The sequence below is a fragment of the Pteropus medius genome, unplaced genomic scaffold (assembly GCF_902729225.1).
Source record: "Pteropus medius unplaced genomic scaffold, Ma_sr-lr_union100, whole genome shotgun sequence".
NCBI lineage: Eukaryota > Metazoa > Chordata > Mammalia > Chiroptera > Pteropodidae > Pteropus > Pteropus medius.
In genome coordinates, this window is record NW_024342467.1 from 272,393 (window position 1) to 299,851 (window position 27,459).

The window sequence follows — 27,459 nt, forward strand, 5'->3', positions numbered from 1 at the left end:
ATTGGCCAGTTTAATATTTTAGGGCTTCTATATATGAGTTTCATTTATTTTATGTGGGATAATGATTTAGTGTGAGATAATTGCTGTATCAAGAAACAGAATTTTTTCACTTAGGATACTTTTATTTTACCTGGAACTGTCTTGAAAATTTTATGTTAGAAGGGTAGCACACATACTTAAAGATGCTTCCTACTTAAGGTTTTAGGTTTTACCAAAAACTCATTAAAGAAGGCAAAGGGAAGCCACTCTTTGAGAGAAGCTAGTGGAAAGTGGTGAAGAATTTTGCATGCTTCAGTGAACAGAGCCACCACTGACCAGGTCATAAACTGGGTAATGTGAGGGCCTCCAGTGGCTAAATTCCCTCTTAGATTAGGATTATATCAGTCCTCTGGAGACCAAGGAATCATTAAATATCTCATTTTTAAATCTCAGAACTATAAATGGAAACCATCAGTTTTCCATTGACTCATTCTTTTGATAGGTCAAACACTAAAGTATGGATAGATTTAGGGCTTGAGATACCAGGGAATTCTGAGTTTTACTGAGAGAAAGGAAATCTGTGAAACCAATGACAGTATGACTCCATTATGGGGCCAATACTACTTGGACAAATCTTGTTAGAAATGCTTTATTGGGGGTTCACACAAATAATTCAATCGTTTTTTTAAAAATGCAATTCAAAACCTTTCAATATTCCTTGATGACTGACAAACAAACATAGAATGCAGGATTTTCTTAAAGCAATTGGATTTAGAGCTTTCTTTCTGAAATATTAACCCTCCATAGCTGATTTATAAATTCAGTCTGATGTAAAAGTGACAATTTAGACAACTATCAAATCACTATTTTTTCTGTCACTGAAAAGTCTGGTTGCAAAGAAGAATGTATTTAAAGGAAATTCTTTCTGGCTTTCATAAAAGTAACTTACAGTACTATAAAGCTATTGACATTCGGGAAATGGTAGATACATTACTCCTGTTTGAAATTAAATAAAATCTATACTCTATTTTGTGTATCTAAGTGAACCATTTTTTAAAATGGTAAAATCACTTTTGAAAATAAGAATAATAGTATAGTGAGATAGATCCCTAAAGCATAAACATTTTAAAATGAGAGTGCCAGGCCCACTCACTAGGGTGCAACTGTCTTCTTTTATACTAAATTCTAGAAGATGATAAAAATTGCAACTAATTTGTCATGAGAGAATAAGAAGACTAGCTGGGAAAGATGATATTTGAGCTGCGAACGAAAAGGAAGAGGGTAGTCTAGAGAGTTATATAGATATGACAGACTTGGAGACAAACTAGAAAGATGGTAACTAGTAAATCAAACTACTTGAACACAGTGATTTTCCATTTTAACCATAATCTAAGATGACACCTTCTTCAATAGCTACCAAAGCAGACAGAGGCAGATGGAACAGTCTGTGGCTGCTGGGGAGGCATGGGGGTTGGAGTTTGCTGGTCCTGGGCACCAGCCATCCCTCTGACCCTGCAGCCAAAAGCACAACATGATGAAACATGGAAATAATGAATCCATCCAACAGATTCTAGCTTCTGAAGCACTGAGGAGCCCTTGTTATGAGACGGGCTCACTGTACAACAGCATTTTAACCTGGAACCTGATGGTTCTACCCAGTAAAATCTGTATGCTTTGTACATTATTATCCATGAAATTCTAGGAACCAGGCTTGCATATGACATCCAGCGCACATAAGTCTTAGGAAGAAAAGCCAGACAAGCTGGCAAAATGAAAACTATCCTGGGCCGGATCAGTTCGCACTTCGATAACTCACTTTTGTCCAGAGTCCACTCTGAAACTTGAGAGTTAGGCAAGCTTTCCCTCCAGACAATTAGAGAAATGCCACATGCAAACATTTGATATTTATCTCAAGAGAAGCAGTCCTCTCTACCTCCCAACCCATGAAAAAAAATCCATTTTAAGTGGGCATATTAGCTTTTACAGTATTACGTGTTTATTTTTAAAAACCATACCAATGTTTACTATTCTTATAGAAATTAGATAAAATAAATTATAAATTAGCATGTGATAAAATCAAATGACCCTTTGCTTGCAAAGCCCGAGTCTCATTTTTATTCGATGGCATGATTAAATTTCATTCAGTAATATAAACATTTATAAGATGCATATTATTTTTGTTTATTATGTATTTGGGGTTCTAAGGAGGGTCTTGAAGAGTTATTTGCACACTTTGTGCATAAGTATTTATAATAGCTAAGATGTGGAAGCAATCCAAATATGTCCATTGATAGATAAGTTGATAAATAAAATGTGGGATATACATACAGTGGAATACTACTTAGCCTTAAAAAAGAAATCCTGCCATATGGTACAATATGGATGAAACTTGAAGATATGCAAAATGAAATCATCCAGTCACAAAAAGACAAATGCTTCATGATTCCACTTATATGAAGTATCTAAAGGAGTCAAATTCATAAAAACAGAAAGTAGAATGGTGGTTCCTGGGGGCAGGGGAGAGGGTAACGAGGAGTAGTTGTTTAATGGGTATTACTGTTTCAGTTCTGCGAGATGTAAAAGTTCTAGAAATCTGTTGTACAACAATGTGAATATACTTACTACTGAACTGGACACTTAAAACGATTAAGAGGATAAATATTATTTTGTTTGTTTTACTGCAATTAAACTTTTTTTTTTTTAATTCCCCAAACTTCTAACCTCAACGTGTGCTAAAGGTGCCTATAAATCAGGAAGCAGCAAACTCTTTAGTGAAAAGGGACAAAAAGCAAATATTCTGGCTTTGCGGACCATACGGGTCTCTGCCGTAACTACTCAACTCTGCCATGGGATCTTGAAAGCAGCCACAGACATAAGTAAGTGGGGATGGTTGTGTTCCAATAAAAAAACTTTATTTACAAAAACAGGTGACTGGCCTGTGGGTCATAGATTTCTGACCCTTTCAAAAGTATCACTATCTAAATATGAGATAAGTATTATCAGTTTGTAAACACAACAGGCTCCTCTACCCAAGAATTACGTATGAAACATTTTTCTTTTCCAGAGTCTAATATTAGCGCAACAGCAACAAGACCAAGCTGACCCAGCAAGACCAGAACTTACTGGGTGTGGGAGGAAAACGCTACGCCGACTGTCAGCCCTGCCGCAGTCTCTACTGCTCTACAGAGGAGCTCGATTTTAGAGCTTAATCATTTAGATAAAAAATAATAAAAATGCTGCAGCTGGACGAGAGCGGGGTGATCCATCATCCTTTAGTGGATGAGAACATTGTAATACACTTACAGACCTATCGGAGCTGGCACAGCTGTGGTAGGCAGTGCTGGGGACAGAGCGCAGAGCCATCCCAACTCTGGGTCAGGCACTTTCATCTGCTCTGTTTCCAGCCGCCCAGCCAACCATTAGCTTTAAGACAGCTATCTGTTTCATGCATGCTATTCCAAATGGTCTTGGCTTGACCCTAAAACTTATTTTTTGCTATTCACCAAGTTCAGCACGGGAAATCAATCAAGATACACGAAGCCCCAAAGGCCTCATCTCATGAAATTCAGAAATGAAAGCAAGGGTGTAATTATTTGTTCCCTTCCCAGTTGCGCCATGTGAAAATGGCATGTTTTTCCTATGGCACTTAGGTAGTATAAAGAAACAGCAACCCCAGGGTGGGGTGTAGCAGCTACATTCAATCTTCTTGGGCACCACAAAAAACAGGCGCCCTAGTTAAACAACCAAAACAAAACAAACAACAAGCACACACCAAAACCCAATAAATGAAAATGGAGGGTTATGAAACATACGAAAAAGAAAATGTTAGCTTTATAAAAAGGAACCTCCACCTCATTAAAGAATGTAAACCAGTGCATGGAATTTTAGAACTGGAGCAGACAGAAGAGATAATGGGTCAAGCTCATCTCTCCTTTTATGTATGAATTAAGCAAAGCCCAGAGTCAAGGTACTGCTTACAAAGCGTTGGTCCACTATATGGACCCAAACCTGGAATTCTCCATGCTCACTCAACACAATTTGTTGGGGTGATCTCAGCCCTTCCCTTGGCACTAAACCAAAGCAGAACACTGGTTTAAGCAAGAAAGCTGAAAGGCCCCCCAAAAGGAAAGGCCTTTATCACAGAACAGGGAAGTGGCTGAGTAGCAATACTCCTGCATTATTACGTGGTGTCTCCAGCTCTCATGGGGCCTGCCCTCCATTGCTAAAAGAGCCTGACCTCTGACAAAGACCAATGATTTCAGCGGTAATTAATGATACTGTCAAATTAATTAACCCAAGTCTTTGTCCATAGGAAAAAAACCCTCTAATGTCAATACTGCTGCTTACTAGTCCTTGACCATACTCTGTCGCCCCAAACCTTCAGCTGAGATACAGGGACATCACTGACTGATGACCCTAATAAGGCCCCACCTATTAAGCCACCACTATTTGTTAATAAACCTTCTCAAAGTAACATATCCTTTGATAATATGACTTCAGTGAATTAACAGCTCTCCAAAATCTAACACTAGTTTAAATAGATATGAGCCTGAAAATACCAGTGTGGATCATTCACGTTCCTACCTTTTAGATACCCTTTTGAATTATGGTGATGAAACACTAGACAAATGCTGTAGGATTTCATTAAGCCATTTAATAAATGGCCCTCATTAAAATGCCAGTTTCCTTGTCCTTGTCTATAAGGACTCCAACTCATACGAATGCCCACTTATACATTTCTATATCATCTCTTTAGAGGATTCAGAACTATTTTCTTACACCTAACACAGCTTTTATTCCATTTAGAATAATTACCCTCCATCCCATTTCTGACTTTCGAGAAAAACAAGACACTTAATTGACCACAGGAGGACTCTCTCAAGGGCATCAGGCTGCAAAAGCTCTTCTGTGAGCTCACAACTTAAGCTGATGTAATCTGCTACAAGAAGCTGACTTCTATTTTTAAATTATACCCTTTTACTCTGCCTTCAAAGGGCACATATATCACACGTGGTAACTGCTCATAAAACACTTCACGGTGTAGTCTCCCGTCCATTTCCCTCCTGGGGTGAGTCACACTGTCAGGAGGGCCTTCCAGCTGCACATAGCCACCCAGGTCCGCCCATTTAAATTCGTCCACCATTTCCTATTATTTGGTCTTTAGGAGAATAGCTACATATGGCCACACTCTCCAGGTGTCTTGTTTATCACAGTAATTTTGACAAGGAACAGATGACTAGCAGGGTCCTTCCTGAGGACTGGGATCAAGCTTTTTCACGTCTTTGTATTTCCATCCCCAAATATAGACACTTAATAAATCCTTATTAATGTTGCTGCTGAGAGCTCTGTCATCTGGCCTATGTGCTTCAAAGGGTGCCAGAATGGAAACAGATTATTTGCTTTTTTAAAAAAATTTTGTATTCATCATTTCAGTCAAGCTCACTGTGTGTTATTTAAAAAGTTTCTAACATTTGAGAAACACTATGAAAAAAGTCTTGGTTGGAGGTGAAAGTATACTTGATCTTGCTATCTATCTATCTATCTATCTATCTATCTATCTATCTATCTATCTATCTATCCTTATTCTGCTCATTTCTAAAAAGAACGAAGAGCTCTGTAATGAAAGTGGTACTATTACGGAGTCTGGGACAGAATAGTATATTTCTTTGGTCTACTGCTCTCTTCATTCCACGAGCAACCCATGGGTTTCGTCTGGGTTCATACGAAAGCCTTTTGGCAGCTCTTTCAGACTCAAGGCTTGGGTCCTTCCAATCCCTTCTCCACATAAAAATCCGAGTGAGCTAGTGAGACTACAAATTCAACCATGCTCCTCCCCTTCTCAACACCCTTCTATGCCCCATCAGCCCTCTGAAAGACGTCCCTTCCGGTTTGGCTCTACTTACCTTTATAGCCTCCATCGTCTGTGCACCACCGACCCATTCCCACATCCACTATGCCTTCTGTGTTCTGGTTGTAAGGATCTTTCAGGTCCTTAGAAGTGCCCTGTTGCTTTCATCTAAAGGTCTGTGTCTAAGTTGCTTCCTCAGCCTAGAACTCTACTCTGCCATCCCTATTCCCTCCACCCAGCTCCTTCCCACACATCCTTCAACTCTTATTTAAATGCCACTTCCTCTGGGCAGCCCTTCCTTGGTGCGGCAGCATGTGCTACTGTGACAACGGTTCATCATACTGCATCGTGCTTATTGGCACTATCCCCAAGTGACTACATATGACAGAGGGCAGTGATCATGTCTGTTTATTCACTACTATATCCTTCTACACATGGCCCAGCACACAGTGGGGCTTCAATATCATTGGCTGGGTGAATGAATAAATGAATTAAAAATACTGAAGACTGCAATCAGGGAGATCACATTTGTAAGGTATAAATTAGAATTTTGTCTCCTCAGAAAGTGTGAACTTGAAGAACAGAATTTATAGCAAATTACTACTTTAGTTCAGAATTCATCAGCTGAAATGTGGTGGTGGCAGAAGGAGGAAACAGAAACTTCCCCTCCCACAGTGACTTCTAAGAGCCACCTGCAGCTGGACCGCTCACCAGAGGTCTCAGAAACTTTCCTGAGAGGTCAATGGAGAGCTGTTTAAAATGGAATCCTAACTGGGACAAAACAAAAAAGTTTTCTCAAAGTTCAATTTCAAACTATGAACTCCAAGTGAACAGAACGCTCCACAATTTAAATTTATTCCAAAGAGGGGCAGCAAGCCGCAAATTAGTAACACTACTTCTTACCTGCAAAATCACATGTGTCAGTTTCCAAATATCATAAGGTCAGGTGCATGTGGTGAAAATGCTCTATCAGTTAGATAAAAATGCTCTTGGCACTTCAGACTTAGTGACTGGGATCTGGCCATCGATATGAGTGCTAACTTGGGGACAAGCACTGGTCTGGCCCTGGGGTTATGGCAGTAAAGAGAACCAGTCCAGGCTTTGTCCTCACAGAGAGTCCAGCCTCATCAAATATATATTTGTATTTGACCTCTTAAAGAAAAAATTCTTTCCCTAAATTCTAAGTACATCATGTTCTGCTATTAAATTAAATCCAGCACACATGAGACTGTGGAGTAAAGCACTGCTTCAGCTACTTCTGCATAGCAAGGAATTTTTTTAAACCATATTTTCCAAAATCAACAGATTGATGATACTAAAGAGTGGGTAACATTTCAACATTCAAACCAAATGACGAAGGGCTTGGTTTTTATTTCATCCTTACACAGCTAGCAACCACACTCTAAAGCAAAACCAAATAAAAACAATTCCACGTGAAATTCCCGCCTTTCAGAAATCGGATGTTTACTTTTGTTATCTGGCACATGGAAGGTGCTCAATAAATGTTGAATGCATAAATCACAGGAGAGGCATTACTATGAAAATGCCCTTTTCGATTTTAGGTATGTTCTTCAACTTCCTTTTTTTCTCTTAGGAAAAAAATTATGTACAGGATAAAAATTATGCTAGTTTTCTGACTTTCATTTCCCTGTCTGACCTTGGGCCTATCACTTAATATAGGTATATTTTCTTCACCTATAAAATAAAATCTATGTCTTGGTTATTACAAGTCTCAAAGGATATCATTGATATAAAGTGACAGGCGCTACACCCTGCAGATAATGTTGGTGGTTTTTTTTTTCCTTTTTCTTTTTTTAACCTCTCCACGCCATGCCCCATCCTCCTCTAATCCCCAAATAAAGTGTCAAAGACAAACCAAATTACTGGTCTGATAAGAAAGTCAGGAAATTTCAAACACAGCCTGGGCTCACCAACATCTAGTTTAATTTACTATTTTGGGGTCTTGATTTTCTCTTTTATAGAATGAGTGAGTTTCACTAGCTCATCTTTAAAGGACTCTTCAGTTCTGTTTTTCCATGAGCTCAGAAGACTGCCTTACTAAGAAGTTAGATGCTGCTAACACATTAAGGTCATCTATTATCAGAACTAAAACAGACTCTGATTTCCTTCATAGGCAGGGATTCTAAATTACAAACCAGAATAAAACTTGACTTTCAAAAGAATTTGTAACAATCTAATACTGAGGTTAAGAATTGGTGACACTATTTTTAAGCAACAGAAGTTCCCTCCTTTCCCCATCCCACACATCCAACACAACCCACATGGCCAACCTCCTGTGTACCACTGGGCTTCCCATTCACAGCTCCACAATGATGTACAGGGAACCTAGGGATTTTAAGCAATATCGATGGGTCATTTTAAATGAGTAGTAAGACAGTTGACACAATATTATGTCAAACCTAACATTTGGCTGATTTTTTTTTTCTTTCACACCCTGAAATGTATCCAAGCCAACCAAAGAACTACCAAGATAGTATATACACAACAACAACAACAACAAAAAAAAAAACCTCTGCATTTTCATACTCAATGTATGACTGCCACCTAGTGGTAAGATGTATCCCTGTATGACTATATCTCTAAAGAGCTAAACTGACAAAAGATAATTAAAACCAAGGGAACATTGTTCCTCTGCTGCTCACCAGTTATTTCAGGGAAATTCAGGAGCATGCCCATCTCCTCAGATATGTATTTTCCTCAGACAAATTTCTGAAGTAGTCTATTATAGATGGAGTCAATGCCACATTATTTAATCCTACAATTAATCCCACTGCTTCTGAACCATTTCACAAAACAAAGGAGCATTATTATTCTATTAATTTTAATACTCATTAGCAATTAAAAAAAATTTCCCCAATAGTCTGTTCTCACCTTCCAGTTTTATTTGATCTAATCGTGATTTTTAGTTATGCATGAAAAGCATTTAAAAGTGACAACCTTATAAAAAGTGCACATTATGTGAAAATCTGACTTCAATTAGAACAAGTTACTAAGTCCCAGCAATTTCCAGCTGTCTCTTTGCTCTTATCCCTAGAGAATTATATATCACAGTAATTGGTATTCTGTCACATAAAAAGACACCAGCAATGATTAATTGCATCCTTGGTGCTTTTGAGTCATGTTTTCTTCACTAGAGGGATTCAAATCACACCTCATTACCTTCCAGCAGGTACCCCTTTTGGTAACCCTCATAAAATCTCCTACCTTCCTGAACTTCTCCATTTGCTTGTAGAGGTCTGGATCAAGCTCCTGTGACACGTCCTTCATCCATAGTAATGCCCCTCTGTATTCAGTCCGGCACTGCTCCATGCGGTTCACCGTCAGCCAAGTGTCTGAGATGGCCCGATGTCGAAAAGTCTCCACTTCTTGGTGAAATCGACACAAAGGATTTCGCAAGGCCAACCTAAACCAGAGGATAAAACCACGACCTTGAAACTAAGTGGCCCAGCCATTTGAATCCTTGACAGTTTGCCAATATTAAACTCATGAGCCTAGCACCATGCCTGGAACTTAGACGATGCTGCAGAAATGTTTGCCCAATTATAACTGAAATATATGTGAGCTGATGAGTCAACCAGAGATGATTACCCATGTGCTGATCTCTTAGATTACTGTTACTTCACTGTACTATTGGAAAGTACTTCCGTCACTATTGTTGGGGGTGGCATTGTGCCTGGGCAAAGAGTACTTGTTTGAAGCTAGAACCAGTCCTGTGTTAATGGAGGAAGATCAAAGTATTACCATTTGCCATTTCTACTCTTCCACTCCCTGCCGTCTGCTCCTCTGAACCCTGGTCCTTTGAGGAGGGATGGACCTGTGCATGATTAGGGTCTCCCTGGCTGGGCCATTTTGGATTTCTCTCCAAAGGCCTGGGCATTTGCTGCTTACTCCAATAGTCAGAGAATGATGCACGAATAGAAGCATTTTTAAATGGTCTAGGAATGAGGGAGAAGTGCATGTACTGAATGCATGTTTACCATGTAGGCACTTTCAGATAGGCGATGTGATTTGATCCTTACAAAAAAACAAAACTTAAGGATACTGCGTCAGAAATGAAAATGAATTCATGAATATATCATGAATTGGGTATAAAATAATTATAATATTGGCCATAACATACCATCATTTATTCATCAAAAAATAATGTTTGATGTATATCAAACTTTAGATAAAATATCTATTTGGGGGAAGAGGGGGAAATACTGCTTCTTCCACCCTCCTAGGCAATGCGGGAAATGTAAGATGAATTACACTCGTAAAATACAGCTGTTTCCATGAAGTTGCGGAGAAAAGGTTCAAGAAACAAAAATGAGATGACTATTTACATTTCGATTTAAATGTAAACTTATCCAGGTGAAGGGAACAACGGTGTTAGTGAGATGAAGTCAGCTCTTGGAAGTTCCATCAATGTGTGCAATGCCTTACCTGTGTATAGCACTGTAAGATTATAGATAAACTTTTAAGAAAAAAACATCTTTTACTATTTTCTTTAGTTTTCCTTTCATCTGTAAAGTACTATTTTTAAATACTCAGCAGTTCTCTAAAAACAGCTTGCTCACATCATCCTACCTAGGTGTTGCAGGATGTTTTCAAAGACATATTGTTGTGCCATAAAGTAAGCCTGTGCTTTATCGCCACTGGATTAAATTTACTACTCACCATTCATCAGATTGAATGAGCAGTTGTAGCAATGACTAGCAAAGAAGTCAGTAAAACAAATGCTGGTGTGAAGGTTTATAAAATTGAAGACTTCTATTTAAAGGGAGAAATAGTCCTCAGCTGTCCCCCAAAGAATCCCGTTTATTTCTGGACCCCTTTTTTCTTCCCTTGGATTTGCCACTTTTCCTAAACTGTCTGAAAAAGAGTCTTGTGAATAAAATAGTTCTGATTTCCTTGACTGTTTTAAAGTTGGACAGAAACCTTTGAAAATGTAATGACATGATGATAGACATTAAGATCTTGAAGAAAAGAAAAAAACATAAAATCATCTCACTTTTCCCCCTGTCACTTGCTTCATGTAATATCAGAGAGGTGAAAACCTTCATTTGTAGTATGAGGGACTGAGTCTAGACCAAGGAAATACTCAACCACCGGAACCATCAAGCTTCAGTGACAGACTGGCCTGTTTCCCTTCATGAAAATCTACCCAATGGGAATAATTATAAAGTGCATAACTCCAAAGGCATTTTTATCTTTTAAGGAAAAGGTGGAAGCAACCAAAATAGTGGACAGGAGAGCTTGGGATAAATGTATCATAACAAGCCCAGATAACGGAATACTATGTTGTAGATGTTTTTTAAAAAAACACATACATAGACATAACAAGGTGTTGGTGTTGTCTGATCAGAAAAATCAATTTGCTAATACTATATAAAATACCATATAAAAATTGTATGATATGATGCTGTTTATATTAAAAATATATTTTGGCATATTCCAAATTATGTCCATTCAAGGTCTGAGAATTTAACCTCATAGGAGTTCTATGTAATCCTCCTACTTATTCTTCGTGTGTAGAAGGACTGGTTTGGATTTCATGTGCCTGGTGAGCAGCTGAGTGCCATGAAACCAGAGCCATCTGCAGGAGGCCACCTTCCAAACTGCAAAGTTGTCCAGGCTGCATTAAATGATGGATACAGGGCAGTCTGCTCGTTTATAGTAGTGAGACTTTCAAGTATTGTTTGCATTGTTTTTGTTGATTCTGATTTCTTTTACTGTTTTTGTCTGTATCCAAAGGTTAGATGTGATAAACTTAAGGTACCATATGTGTACCTTTATGAGGTAATTGGTACACAAGGATGAAAGGGTATCACAGGATAGTCACAGTATAAAATAATTATGTGATCAGTAACTCTTGAGTGATTATGTCCAGGAATTTGGCTTTTTCCTCATAAATGAATGTTAATGTTGGCATACAGGTCTGCATAAGATTTTTTCCGACTGAAATAAGTGATAATTATATGTTTAACATTTGAGAATTTATGAATTTCTGAAAAATTTTTCAAGAATCAATTATTCTCATAAAGCTGAGGAAAGTGTATATGCATAGAAACATCAAGGGGTTAAAAGTGGATCTCTATTAGTAAAATTTTAGGTGTTTTTTAATTTTCTCCTTCTGGTTTGTCTCTGTTTTTAAATTTTTCTGGAATGAGTGTGAATTATTTTTATCAAGAAAAACAATTATAAGATTAAATAGTACAATTCAAGATTATAAAGAAAAACTTCTCTTGGAAAATGGGTAGAGAACTATTAGAAATGGTTTCATACAACTAGGAATGTTGGCCTTAACCACAAGGTCAGTGTCAAAATGCCATTAGGAAGAACTAAAGTGCCCAGGAATGGGACCACTGAAAAATGGACCTGGTTGGTCTCTTTTTTACCCCACCTTTCTTGAGTTTTCACTTGTATAACAGGCTGATGTCCTGCTCTTGGACCACAGGGAGAAAGCAGTGAGAAGAAATTAACAGAAGAAAATGTTGGACAATCAAAATAAAATTTTTATAGCCTGAATACTTTTGGAAACTTCCTATAAGCCTTATTTAGGTATAATTCTGCCTAATATGAGTGACATTTTTGGAGGCTTGTTAGTTACTGGGGAAGGAGGAGGAGAGAAGAAGTGTCAATTTCTCAGATACAAAGTACAACTGTATGCAGGGCTCCTGCTTATTCTATACGGACCATAAAAATGAGTCATGGGAGTGTTAAAAAAAAAAAAAAAGTCGCTCTTTTACCGCAATTTCCTCCGCATCAGAGCTTCTCAAACTTGAATATGCATCAAAATCAGCTGGAGAGCTCATTAAAATGTAGATGAGGATTCAGCAGTTCTGGGGGTGGGGCCTAGATTCTGCATTTCTAACATGCTCCCCAGTGAGGCTCCCCAGTGTCCAGGGTCTGAGCAGAATGGTTCCGGGGGTCCTGAACAACACCTCCCTCAAGTTAATTGGTCCACTGAGAGCAGAGAAGGGATATTTCCACCTGATCTCATTAGGCTCCTCCTTTAATCAGCTGCTGAAAGGGACCAGACTGATTGCTATGAGCAATGCCAAGGTTGAAAAGAAGCCTAGGACAGGAATCAATGATTGGCGTATAAAATGCCCCCTATAGACCAGAAAAATATGAAAAAAAAATTTTTGAAATATTTAATAGGGAGGAAAAAAACATACCTGTTATCTTAATCAGAAAGTAAATGCAAACACTAACAATTGACAACAGTGTAGCTTCTTGGTCTCAGGCAAGAGCCTTCTAAAGAGCACTGGATGATTCCCCTTCATGAGTGAGTGGGTCCCAGATGCTCAGAAGATCCCCCAAATAGAGCCCCAAGGAAGGCCACACACCTTTGCTGGGAAGAAAAGCAGAGGGCCTTTCCTGTCGCTTGCATCATTTTTCCTGCTCTGGTTTTATCTTGGAAGCCTTGGGATCGGAGAAATTTTCCCAGTTCGTTCTCTTCTTGAGACAAGACTGGTGAAGAAAAGACCAAAAGGAGATGTGAACAATGAGCATTTTTATTACAGAGAGAAAGAGATAAATCACAAAGTCCTCTCTCTTCTAAAGTCAAAGACGAGATGAAATTAAACCCAAGTGACAGGCTACAAGGTAGGCTCCCCACCCCCTCCATTTAACTTTCATGCTGTTCTTCCATTTACAAAACGAAGGATCAAATTCACTTGAGTACATCTGTCAGTACGTTTGGTGCCCTGTAATCAGAACCAGAAAATGACCTCTGTACTGAAAAGTGAGCTGATAATGTGCTGCTTCTTTGAGCTGAAATAAAAAAGTTGAGTTTGTCAAGTATGACTGTGGGAATCTTTTGTAGCGGCTGCCTATAACATAGGGCCAGTGTCCTCCTGTTATTCTCTCCTGCTGACTTTTTGATCTCTGCTTTCTGAGTTACATTCTACTTGATTGTAAAGCAATTCAAAGGCCTTATCTATGACTTTGGTTTTTGGGTGGAGGTGGGGGTGGGGAGGGTGAGGATGTATAGGTAGTCAGATTGATGACTTGGATTTTTAAAATACAGAGCTGGAACCAAATCTGACTGAACTGGTTATGCCTAATCTGGGCCTTATTTTTTAAACCGATGTATAATTGACATATAACATTATATTAGTTTCACGTAGACAACATAATGATTCAATATTTGTATATATTGGGCCTTACTTTTAAAGACAACCTCAGACGGCACTATTGGTGAGACAGGGACTGGTACAAGCTTTCAATAAATTGATTTGGCAGTAAATATAAAAAGTCATTGAATTGTTAGGAGTGCATCCTAATGAAGTAGAAAAATGGGCACAAAGATGTATATACAAAGATAATTATAGCATCATTATTTATAATAGCCAATGCTATCTTTCCCTATAGTGGAGAATGACTTAATCCATCACAGTGTACCACACAATGAAAAGCCACTGGTCCTGAACACACATTCACCAACAGCCATGCAAGGAGTGACACCGAGCTTCCTAGAATGTTTTTTTTTCTCTAAACACAAGCATTTACTATGAACATACTTTGAACACTACTCTTACTTCACATTTCTGTACTGATGCATTTACACATCATTTGTCTCTAAAAATGCTTTTTAACTGCTACTAGGATTCTTGTCCGTTTTCATGAACAATCCAGACTTGAGAATGCACCCCATTCCTGACACAACCTCTCCAATAATAGTTGTAGAATGTTAGCCAGGAACCACAAATCCAAAGGTGAAGGTTAAACTCTCTATTGATTCCTTATTAATTTACGGCTCTGGTACATTCTAGAGAAGAGGCTTTTAGAATCCACTCTTCCTGAGAGATGAATGACTACCCTTCTTCCTCTTCCATCTCTCAAAATTAAGTTAATTGGTCAAAGTCCAGCTCCAAGGCTATTTCCTCTGTGAAGCAGTTGATCCCCATTTCTCTACGACAGCCACGCCCCCTCAGCGTCTGGTATTAGAGCATTTGTGGGTGGGCATGTGTCTATTTCTCATGAGACTCTCAGCTTTCTCACAACTATGCAAACTATGGATTCCCCAGGTAAGTGCTTGTGAAATTGATATAACTATAATTTCTGCCTTGTTATCCCTGTCCACTCTATTTTACTTTAAATGCTCATTTGATTTTCATGCCATGTAGCTTTAAAAAAATTCCTAGAATTATAAGCAGTTTTGTTGTTTTCTAATAACTTCCGTTTCTCCTCCTCTCCATTTACTAACACAGACTCACTCAGTTCCACAATGAATCTTTCTTTATGGAGAGTAACTTCACATTTTGATTCATAATAGCCTGAGGCTACAGTCACCTTTTTTACCTTGAAGCCTCAAGTCACATACAAATGAACACATTTATTCAAGGCTCAGAAGAAACCAAGTCATGGGACATGAATGATTACTGATCAGTGAAATTGTACTCTTTCCTAAATAAACCTAAGTAGATTGAAGCATTTGAAAAATAATTTTTGGTTATTACTTTATGCATTTGAGGATTAACCTTAGGGTAGTAAACAGGTTTTATTTTAAGAGCTAGACTCTGATTAATTGGTAGTGCTGCTCAGAAGGTGACAAAAATGTTTGAGTGGCATCAGGCTCCAGACTGAATTACTTAGCGATGACCATCATTTCTGAGAAGCGGTGTTCATTCTTTAATGTTAATTTTAAAATTCAAATACTGAAATTAATTTATGGATATTTAAAATCCTTCTAAGGTAACTGTTAACTCAAAAGTTTCTGCTTATAAGTTTTCACTTAATTGGGGCTTAAAAATTCAGAGACAAATTAAAAACCTATTCATATTTAATTGCTGATTAGATTTTCAGATGTGCCCTAAAAAGGCAACTAAAGAACTATAAAACCAATTAACTTGGCAGCATCAATTCACTCAGCAAAGATTTGTGGATGATCTAATATGTACTAGGCACTGCTCTTGCCAACTGGGAACGTAGAGATGAACAAGACACATGAGGTCCCTATTCTCATGGAGCCTATGTTCAAGAAGCAGAAGACAGAAAATGAAAAAATACATAATCACAAATTCACCCCACTCTTTCCCCTAAAAAACAAAAAAAACAAAAAACCCCAGAGCAATAAGAGGGAGAGTAAGAGAGATTAGTAGCTGTTTTGGGCTGGTGGTTAGGAAAGGCATCTCTGAGCAGGTAACCATTAATCTGAGCCCTGAATGACTAGAAGAGGTCATTCTTGAGATGATTAGGAGAGAGACACTCAAAACAGAGGAAAGAGTGGGTGCAAAAAGCCTCAGATCACATGGTGAGTAAGGACAAGAGTAGCTGGAGGGGTCAGCTGGGCCTGATCATGTAGGTATTTATAAGCCATGGTATGGAGATTTGGGTCTTACTGTAAGTGCTATTGGAGGTTTTTCAGCACAGGAACACTATGACCCAATGTACTTTAAAAAAACTTTTAATTCTGAAATAATTTTAAGCTTACAGAAAACCTGTAAATGAAATATAGAGTTCCTGTATCCCCTTCGTCAGCTTCCCCTAATGTTAGCAACTTACATAACCATGGCACAATCATCACAACTAGGAAATTACATTGGTGCAATACTCTTAACTAAACCACAACTTTATCTGAATTTTATTAGTTTTCCCATTAATGCCCTTTTAATGTTCCAGGATCTGATCTAGGATCCCACATTGCACTGAGCTACTGAGTCTCCTTAGTTTCCTCCAGTCTGTGACGGTTCCTCAGTCTTTCTTGTCTTTCACAATCTTGACACTCTTTAAGAGTACTAGTGAAGTGTATTAGAGAATGTCCCTCAATGCATGTTTGATTTCTCATGATTAGACTGGGGTTACAGACTGGGGAGGGAAACCACAGACGTGGAGTGGCCTCCTTAGTGCACGGTATCGGGGTCACGTGATATCAACACCCATTACCACTGGCAATGTTCACCTCAACCACTTCTTCAGGTGCTGTCTACTAGGGATTTTTTTTTTTTCGTTTTTTTTTTTTTTACCATATAATCATGATTCTTTTTCTTTTTGTAATTATCAAAAATCTTGGGGGAAATACATGAGACTATACAAACATCCAATTTCTCCTCAAACTTCCATTCACGAACTGTGCCATCTTTTAGTGAATCTTGCCTGCCACAATCTTACTGCGGTGTTTGTCTCGTGGTGATTTTGTGGTTCCCTCATTCTTTCTATATTTATTGACTGGAGTTATTTTATAAGAAAGAGCTGCCTCTTCTTCTCTGTTTATCTGCATGTAGGCTTCATGGATATTTATGGGTTACATTCCAACACTATTATTACTTATTTTGTTGCTTGATTGTCCCAGCTTTGACCATCGGGAGCTCTGGGAGCAATCTGATCACTCTCTGACTGCAGCGGAGACAATGGGCGGGAGGAGGCAAAAGTGGAAGCAGGGAGATCAGTTAGGAAAAACTGTTGCAGCAAAGCAATAGAGTGATGCGGACGACCGGAACTAAAGCCGTGAAGATGGAGAAAGGAGGGAGAATCTGAAAGCCATTAAGGTGACAAAATGGACCAGTATTTGATACTGACTGGATGTGGGACAGAGAAATGGTGGGGGTGTGTATGTCACATGTCTGGATTTCTTCATAGCTCAAAAGTAAAGAATTACAACCCAGGAGGAAAAGTCTTAGCTCAAACGCTTAGAAAATAGTAATATAGATACTTCGTAAAATTCTGTCTCTAAGTCCCTAGGATGTTGTAGTCCCCCCAAATGGTCTCAATAAAATATCACTAATGAAGGGAAATTACCATCTGTCAATTTGTGATTATTGGAAAGGGGTTTGGCAGCAGCCAGAAACAGAAAAATTTCCCATATTTTAGTCTCAGAAATATGTAAATTGTACTATTAAATCACCTACAAATGGAAATTTAAAAGCATACTAACATACAACTTGATATTTAGCATTTCAGAGATAACTTTGTTGGTAATGATTTTAAGACGGGATGACCAGAGGAAAATCTTGCCCCCTAATAACTCAGTATCTAACATAAAAATGTGGATGAACAAGGGATGAACAAGTGCTGTCAACAAAATACAGTCAATGAATTAACTGTATGCACTTTCTTTCTTCATTTAGGTCATTTTAAAAGGCACAAACTTGGATATAAGAGAGCCAGGGCAATCCAATAAAAACAACCTAAAATTTAAAATCCCAAGATATGGAACTGAGAAAACTTTTTTTATAATTAGGAAAATAAATGGCATGTACACATCCATGGGGGACCCATTACAAAATTCTTCTATTATGGTACTTTCACTGAAAGATAAACAGTTTATATAAAGGATTTCTGATGAAATTATTAAAGACCCTATTCCCCATCACTTAAAGAGCAATGACAGATATGCCTAACTAGTAGTTTTCTTGTCTTCCTAAACATATGTAATGATAAGATAAGGCAAAATATCCTATTTCTTACTGTCTCTCTGATCAACATTCATACTAATGGCATACTTACAACATATTCTCTTTTGATAGAGTACAATTGCTTTAGACAAATCCAAACAGGTTCTCTGAATTGAGTGAAATAGCTGTAATAAAAATATAGACAAAATGCTAAATAAAACAGACAGCAGTGAAATATAAAATAACCACAATAAACATAACCATAGTGTTTGATTTGCCCATTAACAACAAGATCACATGCCTAAGTATGCTTGGTGTCATGTGGTGTACGGTAGAGAAACTCTGACAAACCTTTTAAATATGCTCCCATTGTTCTATATTTATTGGAATTCATCATCTCTGTGATCTAAATTAAGATCTGCAGAAATATGATTTTCTCCAGACCATTGAAATAATAGCTGAAAAACAGAATCCTAAGTGAAAGGCCCAATTAGAGGATTTGGTAAACCAGAAACCCAATATTCATTCATAATCTAATTTATTTATTTTACTACTTGCTGTCTCTTATTTTAATGGAGGCTCTGTCAATTAGGAACCATGTTTAAAACACAATGTTAGCTTATTTTGTGAAGCTAATGTATTTTATGGCGTGCTTCAATAACCCTAGAAACAGCAAACAAAAATCAATCAGTTGAATTTTCTGTCTGTTTAGAAGACATTTGGTAAGATGGAGTTTACCTAGCAGCCCCACCACGCCTCATCTTCCCAATGATTTCATAAAACAGAGAGAGAAGAAACCTAACGCCATCTCTGGCCACAACAGAGGTAAATAAGAGAAGAGCAGGTGTGATATACTGAGAAGAATCGAACTCAGTTTTAACTCATGGCGGTCCCGGTCTTTGCTTCAGAAACCGAGACAGCTCCAGAGAAGATAGGACAGATACTTCATATTTTCTGCATTAACTCAGAGGCCAGGGCTGGTATCAATTAGAAAACCGGAAAGACAAAATTCTGCCTCTCAAGATCCACCCAGTGATGTGGAGCCAGGCTTTTCCTATCTCTTTCCTAGCTTACTGGCCATGGTGATGTAGCAGTTATGTCCTGGTATTATAAAGCATTTCACTATTTGAGTCAAAACAGATGATCTGCTTCGTAATAAATATGACCAAGTTATCCAATAAAAATGGATGCATGCATATATACTTAAATTAAAAACTATTCCCAGGAATGCTTAATATGATAAAACGTAGACACGAAGAATATAAGTTTTACTAAATCTCATTACTGCATACTCTACCTGTTTTTCTTTTAAAACCCTTTTACCATAAAACAAAACAGAAAATTAGCAATCTGAATCTGTTCCTTAACAAATGTTTGATATCAGTATTCTGAGTCAGAAACCACCAAAACATATGGAAGCAAGGAAATTTAAAAAGTATGTTCAGGAACTGTTCCGTTATTACTGTTCTTTTTATTTATTTTTTTTAAATATGGTATAAATGCACATCTCTGGAGCATTCAATTGTATTAGTTGGACAATTGTATACACTCTTGTAACCACGCCCCAAATTAAAATAAGAAATATTTCTACCATATAATCAGTCTCCTCTGCTGTGGCATCCACTAAAAGATTTTCGTCATAACAGGTTAGTTTTACCTGTTCTTGGACTTAAGAACTGTTTTTGAGAACACGATTTTATTAACAAGAAATTCTGACAAATACCTAAACTTGTATAATATTCATATATCATATAAAAGTTTTTGTTTTATAAGTTTGCCCTCTATGGATAATAGTGTAAGAACCCATCGAAAGGGTTTGCACATAGTTTTTGCATGTTTTATTGATGGAATCCATTCTCTCTATAAACATCAACATTAGAATTAACATTTCTGCAACAGAAACCTCTTTCATGTGTAAAATTATTAGTCATGGCTAAGTACTTTGGACACTATGTGCTATTTTTATTAAAGTATAGTTGATTCAGGAAAAATGCAGCTGCAAGAGTCTATAAATATAAAATTACTGTATTGTGTTTAATGTATAAATAATTGATATAGTAAAGTCCTTTTTATATAATGCTTGTATTTACTAGGGTGTTAAGAAAAAGTAAAACTGGAAGATGTGAAAAGTATATGCGACTTATAATCATTTCAACTGCATTTAGAATACTAAATCAGAATAGATACCTCCTGGTTCTGCTTCTCTCCATGGCAGCAATCTCATTGGAACATCCCCCAATTTTTCAAACCCAGCTCATATTTGAAAAATTCCAATGACAGGGGTTAGGGGTGGAAACTATTATTCAGTAATACTTCCTGAATGTGTACTGTGTGACTGGCTGAGGGCACAAAGGTGAATAAACTGACACAAAATTTGACCTCCTAGTGGAGGGAGCACAGACAAACACTTGAGATAATTCCACGAGAGATGAATACTATGAATATTGGTCCTGGGTCTGGTTCTACCCTCAGATGCATAGAAGGAATTATCCTTCTTCTACATGATAAACCTTCCTATACAATTGACAGTGAACATATCTCCCCTTAAACCTCTGTTCCAGTATAGCTATGGTTTTCATCGTCCTGGCCATCCTTCTTGGAAAGCTTTTTGAAATCTTTAGCTCTTTGTTTTAGACCCATTAAATGTTTAGCTCATTAATTTTACCTTATATATTAAATGTGGAGATCATTTTGAATTCTTATCAGATCATGTAACATATTATTCCTCTCAGTGCCCCGTCATTCACAGAAGTGATAAGTACACTTTAAAAATTTAATCTAAATTCTTGGAGAATATCCAGCAACATGGGGAATTAGTGGGCATTCTACCACTTATGTTAGTATTCAGGATCAATCAGAACTGAAATCAGCTCGCTGGACTATTAACTAGTCTAATTAAATATCTGCTTAGTTTATTCATTCTAGATTTTCCAGGGTTCAACACCAAGCTTACTAGACTCTATTTTCCAGGATCTTTTCCTGTCATCCTTTTCCTTCTTTTTAAATTGCCTGACCCTAGTGTCGATATCACTAGTCGTGGTTCTTTAATTGCATTAATGTTTTTCAACAAATATTTACTGAGAATTTATTACATACCATGCATTCCAGCTAAAGTGCTTGAAACACAAATTAACTGAGGCATACAGGTGATTACACGAGAATTTGTAGGTCTTTTGAAAAACAGGCTGGGATGGAATTTATCTGATCCTAGATTTTCCTCACAAACTAGTTGTCTGCAATATGTTTTCATACATAAAGCACATCTATGCTTACCCAGGTGAGTCCACTCTAGGACCGTGACCCTAGCAAGGCGGCTGTGCTGGAACTGAGAGAGATAAAGCACTCACCTCCAGTTTGGCATCCAGGTCTGCATCGGAGGCCACAACATGTTCATCTTCCTTCTTCCCCGTGGCTTTAATAAAGGCCTGCTTTGTTTCCCAATACTTCTGCTGCATCTTATTTACAACTGACTTATCCTGAGCATATCGATCCTGTAAGTCCCAGGGGTAACTGCTAAAAAACATTTAGAGTTATATTACTTGTGACTTTTATAGCGACTAAGATATTTCAGTGTGAAAAAATGTATCTAAACATTATATTATACATTTACAACAATAAACATATAAATTATTTTAGGGTGATTACATCAAACTCCCAAAATTTGTTAAGTTAGTGAGGAAATAAAACAACAACTTTTGCAGGAAATCGAGAAACTAAATCTTGAAGAGAGTTTAGATATCAATGGGGTACACATCCCTTTTAGAAGTGAAGAAAGTAAGACCGAACCAGGCAGGGTGACTGGCTCAATCATGCCAGCGAGTCAGAGATAAAGTCAGACACCAATGTCCCCTCCCTTCCAACATTACAGCCAACAATGAAGTGATGGCAGAAAAGTAGAGATAAGGGGCTGAAAAATAGCATGCTTAAAATCTGTCACAGAGGCACCTAAAATAGTCAAACTCATAGAATCGGAGTAGGATGGTGGTCACCAGGGGCTGGAGGTGAGGAGAGGGAAGTGGGAAATTGCTAATCAATGGTCATAAAGTTTCAGTTATGCCAGATAAATAAATTCTAGACAGCTGCTGTACAGCACTGTGCCTGCTGTCAACGATACTGTATTGTACACTTAAAAATTTGTTAAGAGGGTAGACCTCATGTTAAGTAGTCTTACCACAATCAGATAAAACTAAAAAAAAAAAAATTTTTTTAAAGTTCTGTTACAGATTTCTGATATTAAAATTTTTAATTCTTAAATGTAAATGTTTAAAATACAGATAGGAAGCCATTCTTCAGGAAGAGCATAGTGAAGATCAAATCAAAAAAGTTGGTAAGAAGAAATTAGAAAAATTGAGAATGAAATGGAATTCTGTAAAAGAGACCAGAGTACCTCAGATATTGACAGGAAGTTGGCTGTTGGCACTCCATCCCTCCCATGTTGTCTACACTATCCCCCTGTCTAGAGTTCGGCTCCAAAGGCCCACACAGGACCTCACTGTCTCCTACGCAGACATGTACATCGTCTCTCACCCCACGCTACTGCCACTCAAAGTCTGGCAGACCTGTGTCCTAAAACATGAGTTGCTTTACACTACTATATAAAAATACCTACATTTCAAAACTTGATGACTTATACTCTCCTTCCAGATAACAATTATAATTTTCAATTTACAGATTTATTCTTAAAAAGTCATAATACATTTCAGATGACTTGCTTTGCAATGGTTATCTTTAGAGAGAGAAGTAGGATTTGGGGTACTTTCATGGTTTCTGGATTATTTAAAAGTTTTGTTATAAGTTTATAGCAAAGAAAATAAAAATAAAAAACGTAAAACCTTTACGTACAAGATAATTTCTCTGTACAGTATGTGTATTAAAAGTATATAGACCTTGGTTATTTCAGGGGAATGGAATTTTCAAGAATGGGGAATTGGGTGGACTCCTTTATATTTGTATCTCTTTATTTTGGTCAAAAGTCATGGATTAATATAAAAAAATTTCCATTTTGAAAAAGCAAAAGGGACTTTAGAGATCTAGTGATCACTCTATCATTTAACAAATGAGGAATCTTAGGTTTTAAAAGGTTAAGAATCTTGTCTAAAGTCACACAGGACTAAAATCCAGGCCTCTAAATCTCAGTCCAGTGCCTCCTTCAATGATCTCTTGCATTTCAGCAGCTAACAGTGAAATGGCAGATTAAGTGGAAGAAGACTTTGGGGAGGACCCATTTCTTGGGGCTCTCCAGTCTCTCTTATACAAGTGACTACTTCCCTGAGCCTGCTGCCATGATATGACAGCCATTACCAAAGTCACGAGATGGAACCACCCCCTTGTCTTAACGAGGCAAGATAGAACAATTAAAAAAATTGTCTGACAATTCTTAGTTAGAAAGACGTCATATGGGGAAACTCAGGGAAACGAAATCCCTTAGCTTTTTATTAATTACCTTTTAAAATTCATTACATTTTAAGAGATGCCAAAATTCTTTCAAAGTTTGATATCTGATATTACAGAGAACTTGGACCTGATTGCTTCTCTACCAAGAGAGGAGAGATTAAAAGGTATACTCTTTGTTATAATTAATCGTGCATTTGAAAAATGAAAATACGCACCACATTTTTTGATGATACAAATTAAAGAAGGTAAAACATGACAAAGATCTACTTGCCTGTTGGGTCAAGGGTTCAAAATGGTTCAGAAACACTGCTTGAAAAAGATCCGGAATTTATAAAACATTAACCATGCTGCTTAGATGTGTTAACAGGCACATAAATGTCAGTACTAACATCGCTATATGATTACCACATTTGTTTTCATTATCATCATTTAATCCCAACAACCATTGACTCCTGAAAATTCATGAAGGTTGAAGTCATGACTATAAATTAATGAGTCTAAGTTTCTGTTCATTATTTTATAGCTTCCCTACATAAAATATCCTTATAATCCTAATATTAGATGTTGTAAATAAGATAGTGATAAAAAAAAAATGTCAACTCATTACATTTGAAGAAGTGGTGGTAAGACAAGCCAAGATTAGATTCTCAAGAGAAAAGTTGTATGTAAATAAATTTCTCAGAGACTACTCATTACATAAGAACTTATAATATTTTGGTTACTTGGTTTTCATATTATATTTAATGGGAATACTGAACTTGACTACACTCAATATTGGCTAGGGACTAACGGGTTATTTATTGCTAATGTGACTCTTAATTTTTCTATTCAATAGACACTTATTGAGCATATACTATGTGTTTTCCTCTTTCATTAGCCTCTCCCAATTCAGAAAAGACAACAAATTACTTACCATTTGTGTCCTGACATGTTTTCTTCTTCTTCTTCTTCTTCTTTTTCTACTGTTGATGATTTGGGGAGAAGGGGCAGGGAAAAAGCATGAGAGGATAAGTTATATTATAACCTGAAATAAAACAAATATGTTTAACAGTTACACACTATTCTACAATTGTATGGTTTTTTTGACACATATAAATTTCAATCTAGCCATTTTAGGGGCCAAGCACTACTATACACTAACACTATACACTGGTGTCAGAATAGTTCAGCTAAGTAGCACTGGAAGAAATATCCCCAATGAAGTTTAAGAAGTGAACAAGCAAGTCGAATGAAAAAAAAAAGTTGTAGAAGACTACATAAAATATGAGACCACAAGATGCAAAGCAATACTATATACTACTGAAGTACAGAAATGTTATATAGTGAAGGTACAAAGAATTGCTTAGGGATGGTGAACACTAGATCCCAGGTAGCAATTACCACTGCAGTGTGGGGGTACACAGGGTCTTCAACTGCACCCATAGTATTTTCTTTGCTAATCTAAGTGGTGAGATACTGCATCTGTTAACTTCTTTACAGATTTTAAATAGTTCATAATCAGTATTTCTAAAAAATGAACCAGCCCATTGTAAAAAAAAAAGAAAAACAAAAATTTTCAATGGACTAGAATGAGACACCTAGAAGGGTAAAAAGGAGGAAAATGTGATTTTTCCGTTGTTACCAGACTAACATTGTATTTTCATCTCCTTAGTAAATATGGGAGTCGCTTGATGCCTTTGCCCCTCACTCCATTTGCCTCACTTCTGGAAGCTAGCCAACCAACAGGGAGGGGCATAGCCAACCAACCCAGCCACACTTACCTACTATTTACTGGAAAGAATGGTGAACTACCTACCTAAAGAAATGGCCCTGGCCAAAGACTGGCAGCAATCAGAGTGAATGCTCAGTGTATAAATGCTCTGGCTATTCCAACAAAATCAATGCAATCATTCTCTCTCTGCTCAGAAAGGGTCCTTGCAACTAGAACCCCTGAAATTATCAGTTTCCCAGGATTTTAAAAAATGTTTTAAGGAAACTAACTTGAGGTGTTGAAACTCAAGGCTTCAGGTGAGGGGGAGAAGGACCTTTTCTGAGTGTCTGGATGCCACTGGAATGACAACACCCCGCCTCGAGCATCCCTCTTCCTCCTGGAGGGCATCCAGGTCCTCAGACAAGTTGCTTTGGGAATGACTGTCTTGATGATTAAGCCTTGCCCTCTACTCAGTAAACTGTGGAGAGGCCATGAACCACCCACAGAGCTTCACAGCAGGTACACACTTACTTTATTTAGCTCAAAGCTTCCAACAAAATTTCTCATGAAAAGGTATTGTTCAAGAAAATGAAATTATTATACACTTTCCTTGAGTTCAATTTCACTAGGAACTATTAGGATAGTACTTTCTGATTAATTTTTATTTCAGTAAAAAATAGTAATATAAATTTCTTCTCTTATTTTTTGAGTGTACAGTACTGTATGCATATTGTTGTAACGGCTCTCCAGAACATTTCATCTTGCATGACTGAAACTTTGTACCCAATCAACAACTGCGTTTCCTCCTCTCCCAGCCCCTGGCAACCAGCATCCTGCTTTCCATTTCTATGATTTGACTATCTTAGATACTTCATATAAGTGGAATCATGCAATATTTGTCTTTTTGCAATTGGCTTATTTCACTTAGCACAATGCCCTTGAGTTTCCTCCATGTTGCAACGTATGACAGGTTTTCCTTCTTTTCTAAGGCTGAAAAATAGTCCATTATATATAGCACATTTTCTTTATCCACTCATTCAGCCATTAATGGATATATAGGTTGCTTCCACATCTTGGCTGTTGTGAATACTGCTGCAATCAACATGGGTGTGCAAATATCTCATCGAGATCTTGTTCTTAATTTTTTGGATGTATATCAGAAGTGGGATTGCTAGATCACATGGTAGTTTTATTTTTGATCTTTTGAGTAACTTCCATACTTTTTCCACAGTGACTGTACCATTTTACAAGCCCACAAACAATGCTTCAAGGGTTCCAATTTCTCTACATCCTATCAACACTTGTTAGTTTCTTTTTGTTTGTTTTGTTAGCAGTCATCCTAATGGGTACAAGGTGATATCTCATTGAGGTTTTGATTTGTATTTCTCTGATCACTAGTGAAGTTGAGCATCTTCTCATATGTTTATTGGCCATTTGTATGTCTTCTTTGGATAAATATCTATTTAAGTCCTTTGCTTATTTTTTAATTGGTTATTTTTTTTTTTGCATTACATTGTAGGAGTTCTAGATATCCTGTATATTAACTTTTTATGTGATATATGGTTTGCGAATATTTTTCTCCCATTAAGTTGCCTTTTCACTGTTATTTCATTTGCTACACTTTTAAACATTAATTTCTTATTAAAATATTTAAAAATTTAAGTACTTTGTAGTATAATAGATAATAAAATCACTGAGCAAACTGTTCCATCTACCTGAACTTCCAGGATACTCCCGGATCACAATGCCATATGGCAGTGCTCCCCAGGGCATTGTTTACAGGCCATTTGCATTGTAATCTTCTGGGGTGTTAACATGCAGATTCCTGGGCCCCACCCCTTACCTATACATTCTGGGAATGTGTCTGGGAATCTGTATTTGTGACAGGCTTTGCAAGTGATTCTTAAGCACTTTACAGTCTGAACACCAAAGCTAAATGGCACTCAGAAAAAATTTTTTCTAGAAATGGATCTTTCTTGAATAAACTGCTGAATTATATGGCACTTGAGTAAAGGGATTACAGGTGGCAAAATCAGATCAACTCTGTAGGGCATATCTGAGTATCTCATGAGAAGGCAGCTACAGCCAGGGCTTGTGTTTCCTTAATGTATGTTCTAGCCCCATACACCAGGGACAATTAATAAACATTTTAAGATCCTGACAAAATCCATCTCGTCTTGCTCTATCATTTCCTAAACCCACAG

At 37.4% G+C, this 27,459-nt stretch overlaps 1 protein-coding gene across 10 annotated transcripts in view; it reads right to left on the reverse strand.

Moving 5' to 3' along the window:
• Window positions 1–27,459, reverse strand: part of ICA1 (islet cell autoantigen 1) — a 132,564-nt gene that overhangs the window by 90,358 nt on the left and 14,747 nt on the right. For 5 of the 10 annotated variants that reach the window (XM_039862291.1, XM_039862301.1, XM_039862272.1 and 2 more), the window contains exons 2-6: window positions 24,479–24,589; window positions 21,519–21,684; window positions 18,284–18,356; window positions 13,183–13,306; window positions 9,053–9,251 (exon numbers count right to left, since the gene is read on the reverse strand). In XM_039862291.1, coding sequence (XP_039718225.1) covers window positions 9,053–9,251; window positions 13,183–13,306; window positions 18,284–18,356; window positions 21,519–21,684; window positions 24,479–24,495 — 579 coding nt within the window. In that variant the 5' untranslated portion in view covers window positions 24,496–24,589. The remainder of the gene's footprint in view (window positions 1–9,052; window positions 9,252–13,182; window positions 13,307–18,283; window positions 18,357–21,518; window positions 21,685–24,478; window positions 24,590–27,459) is intronic. The other 5 variants (XM_039862323.1, XM_039862312.1, XM_039862258.1 and 2 more) reach the window with 3 other exon arrangements.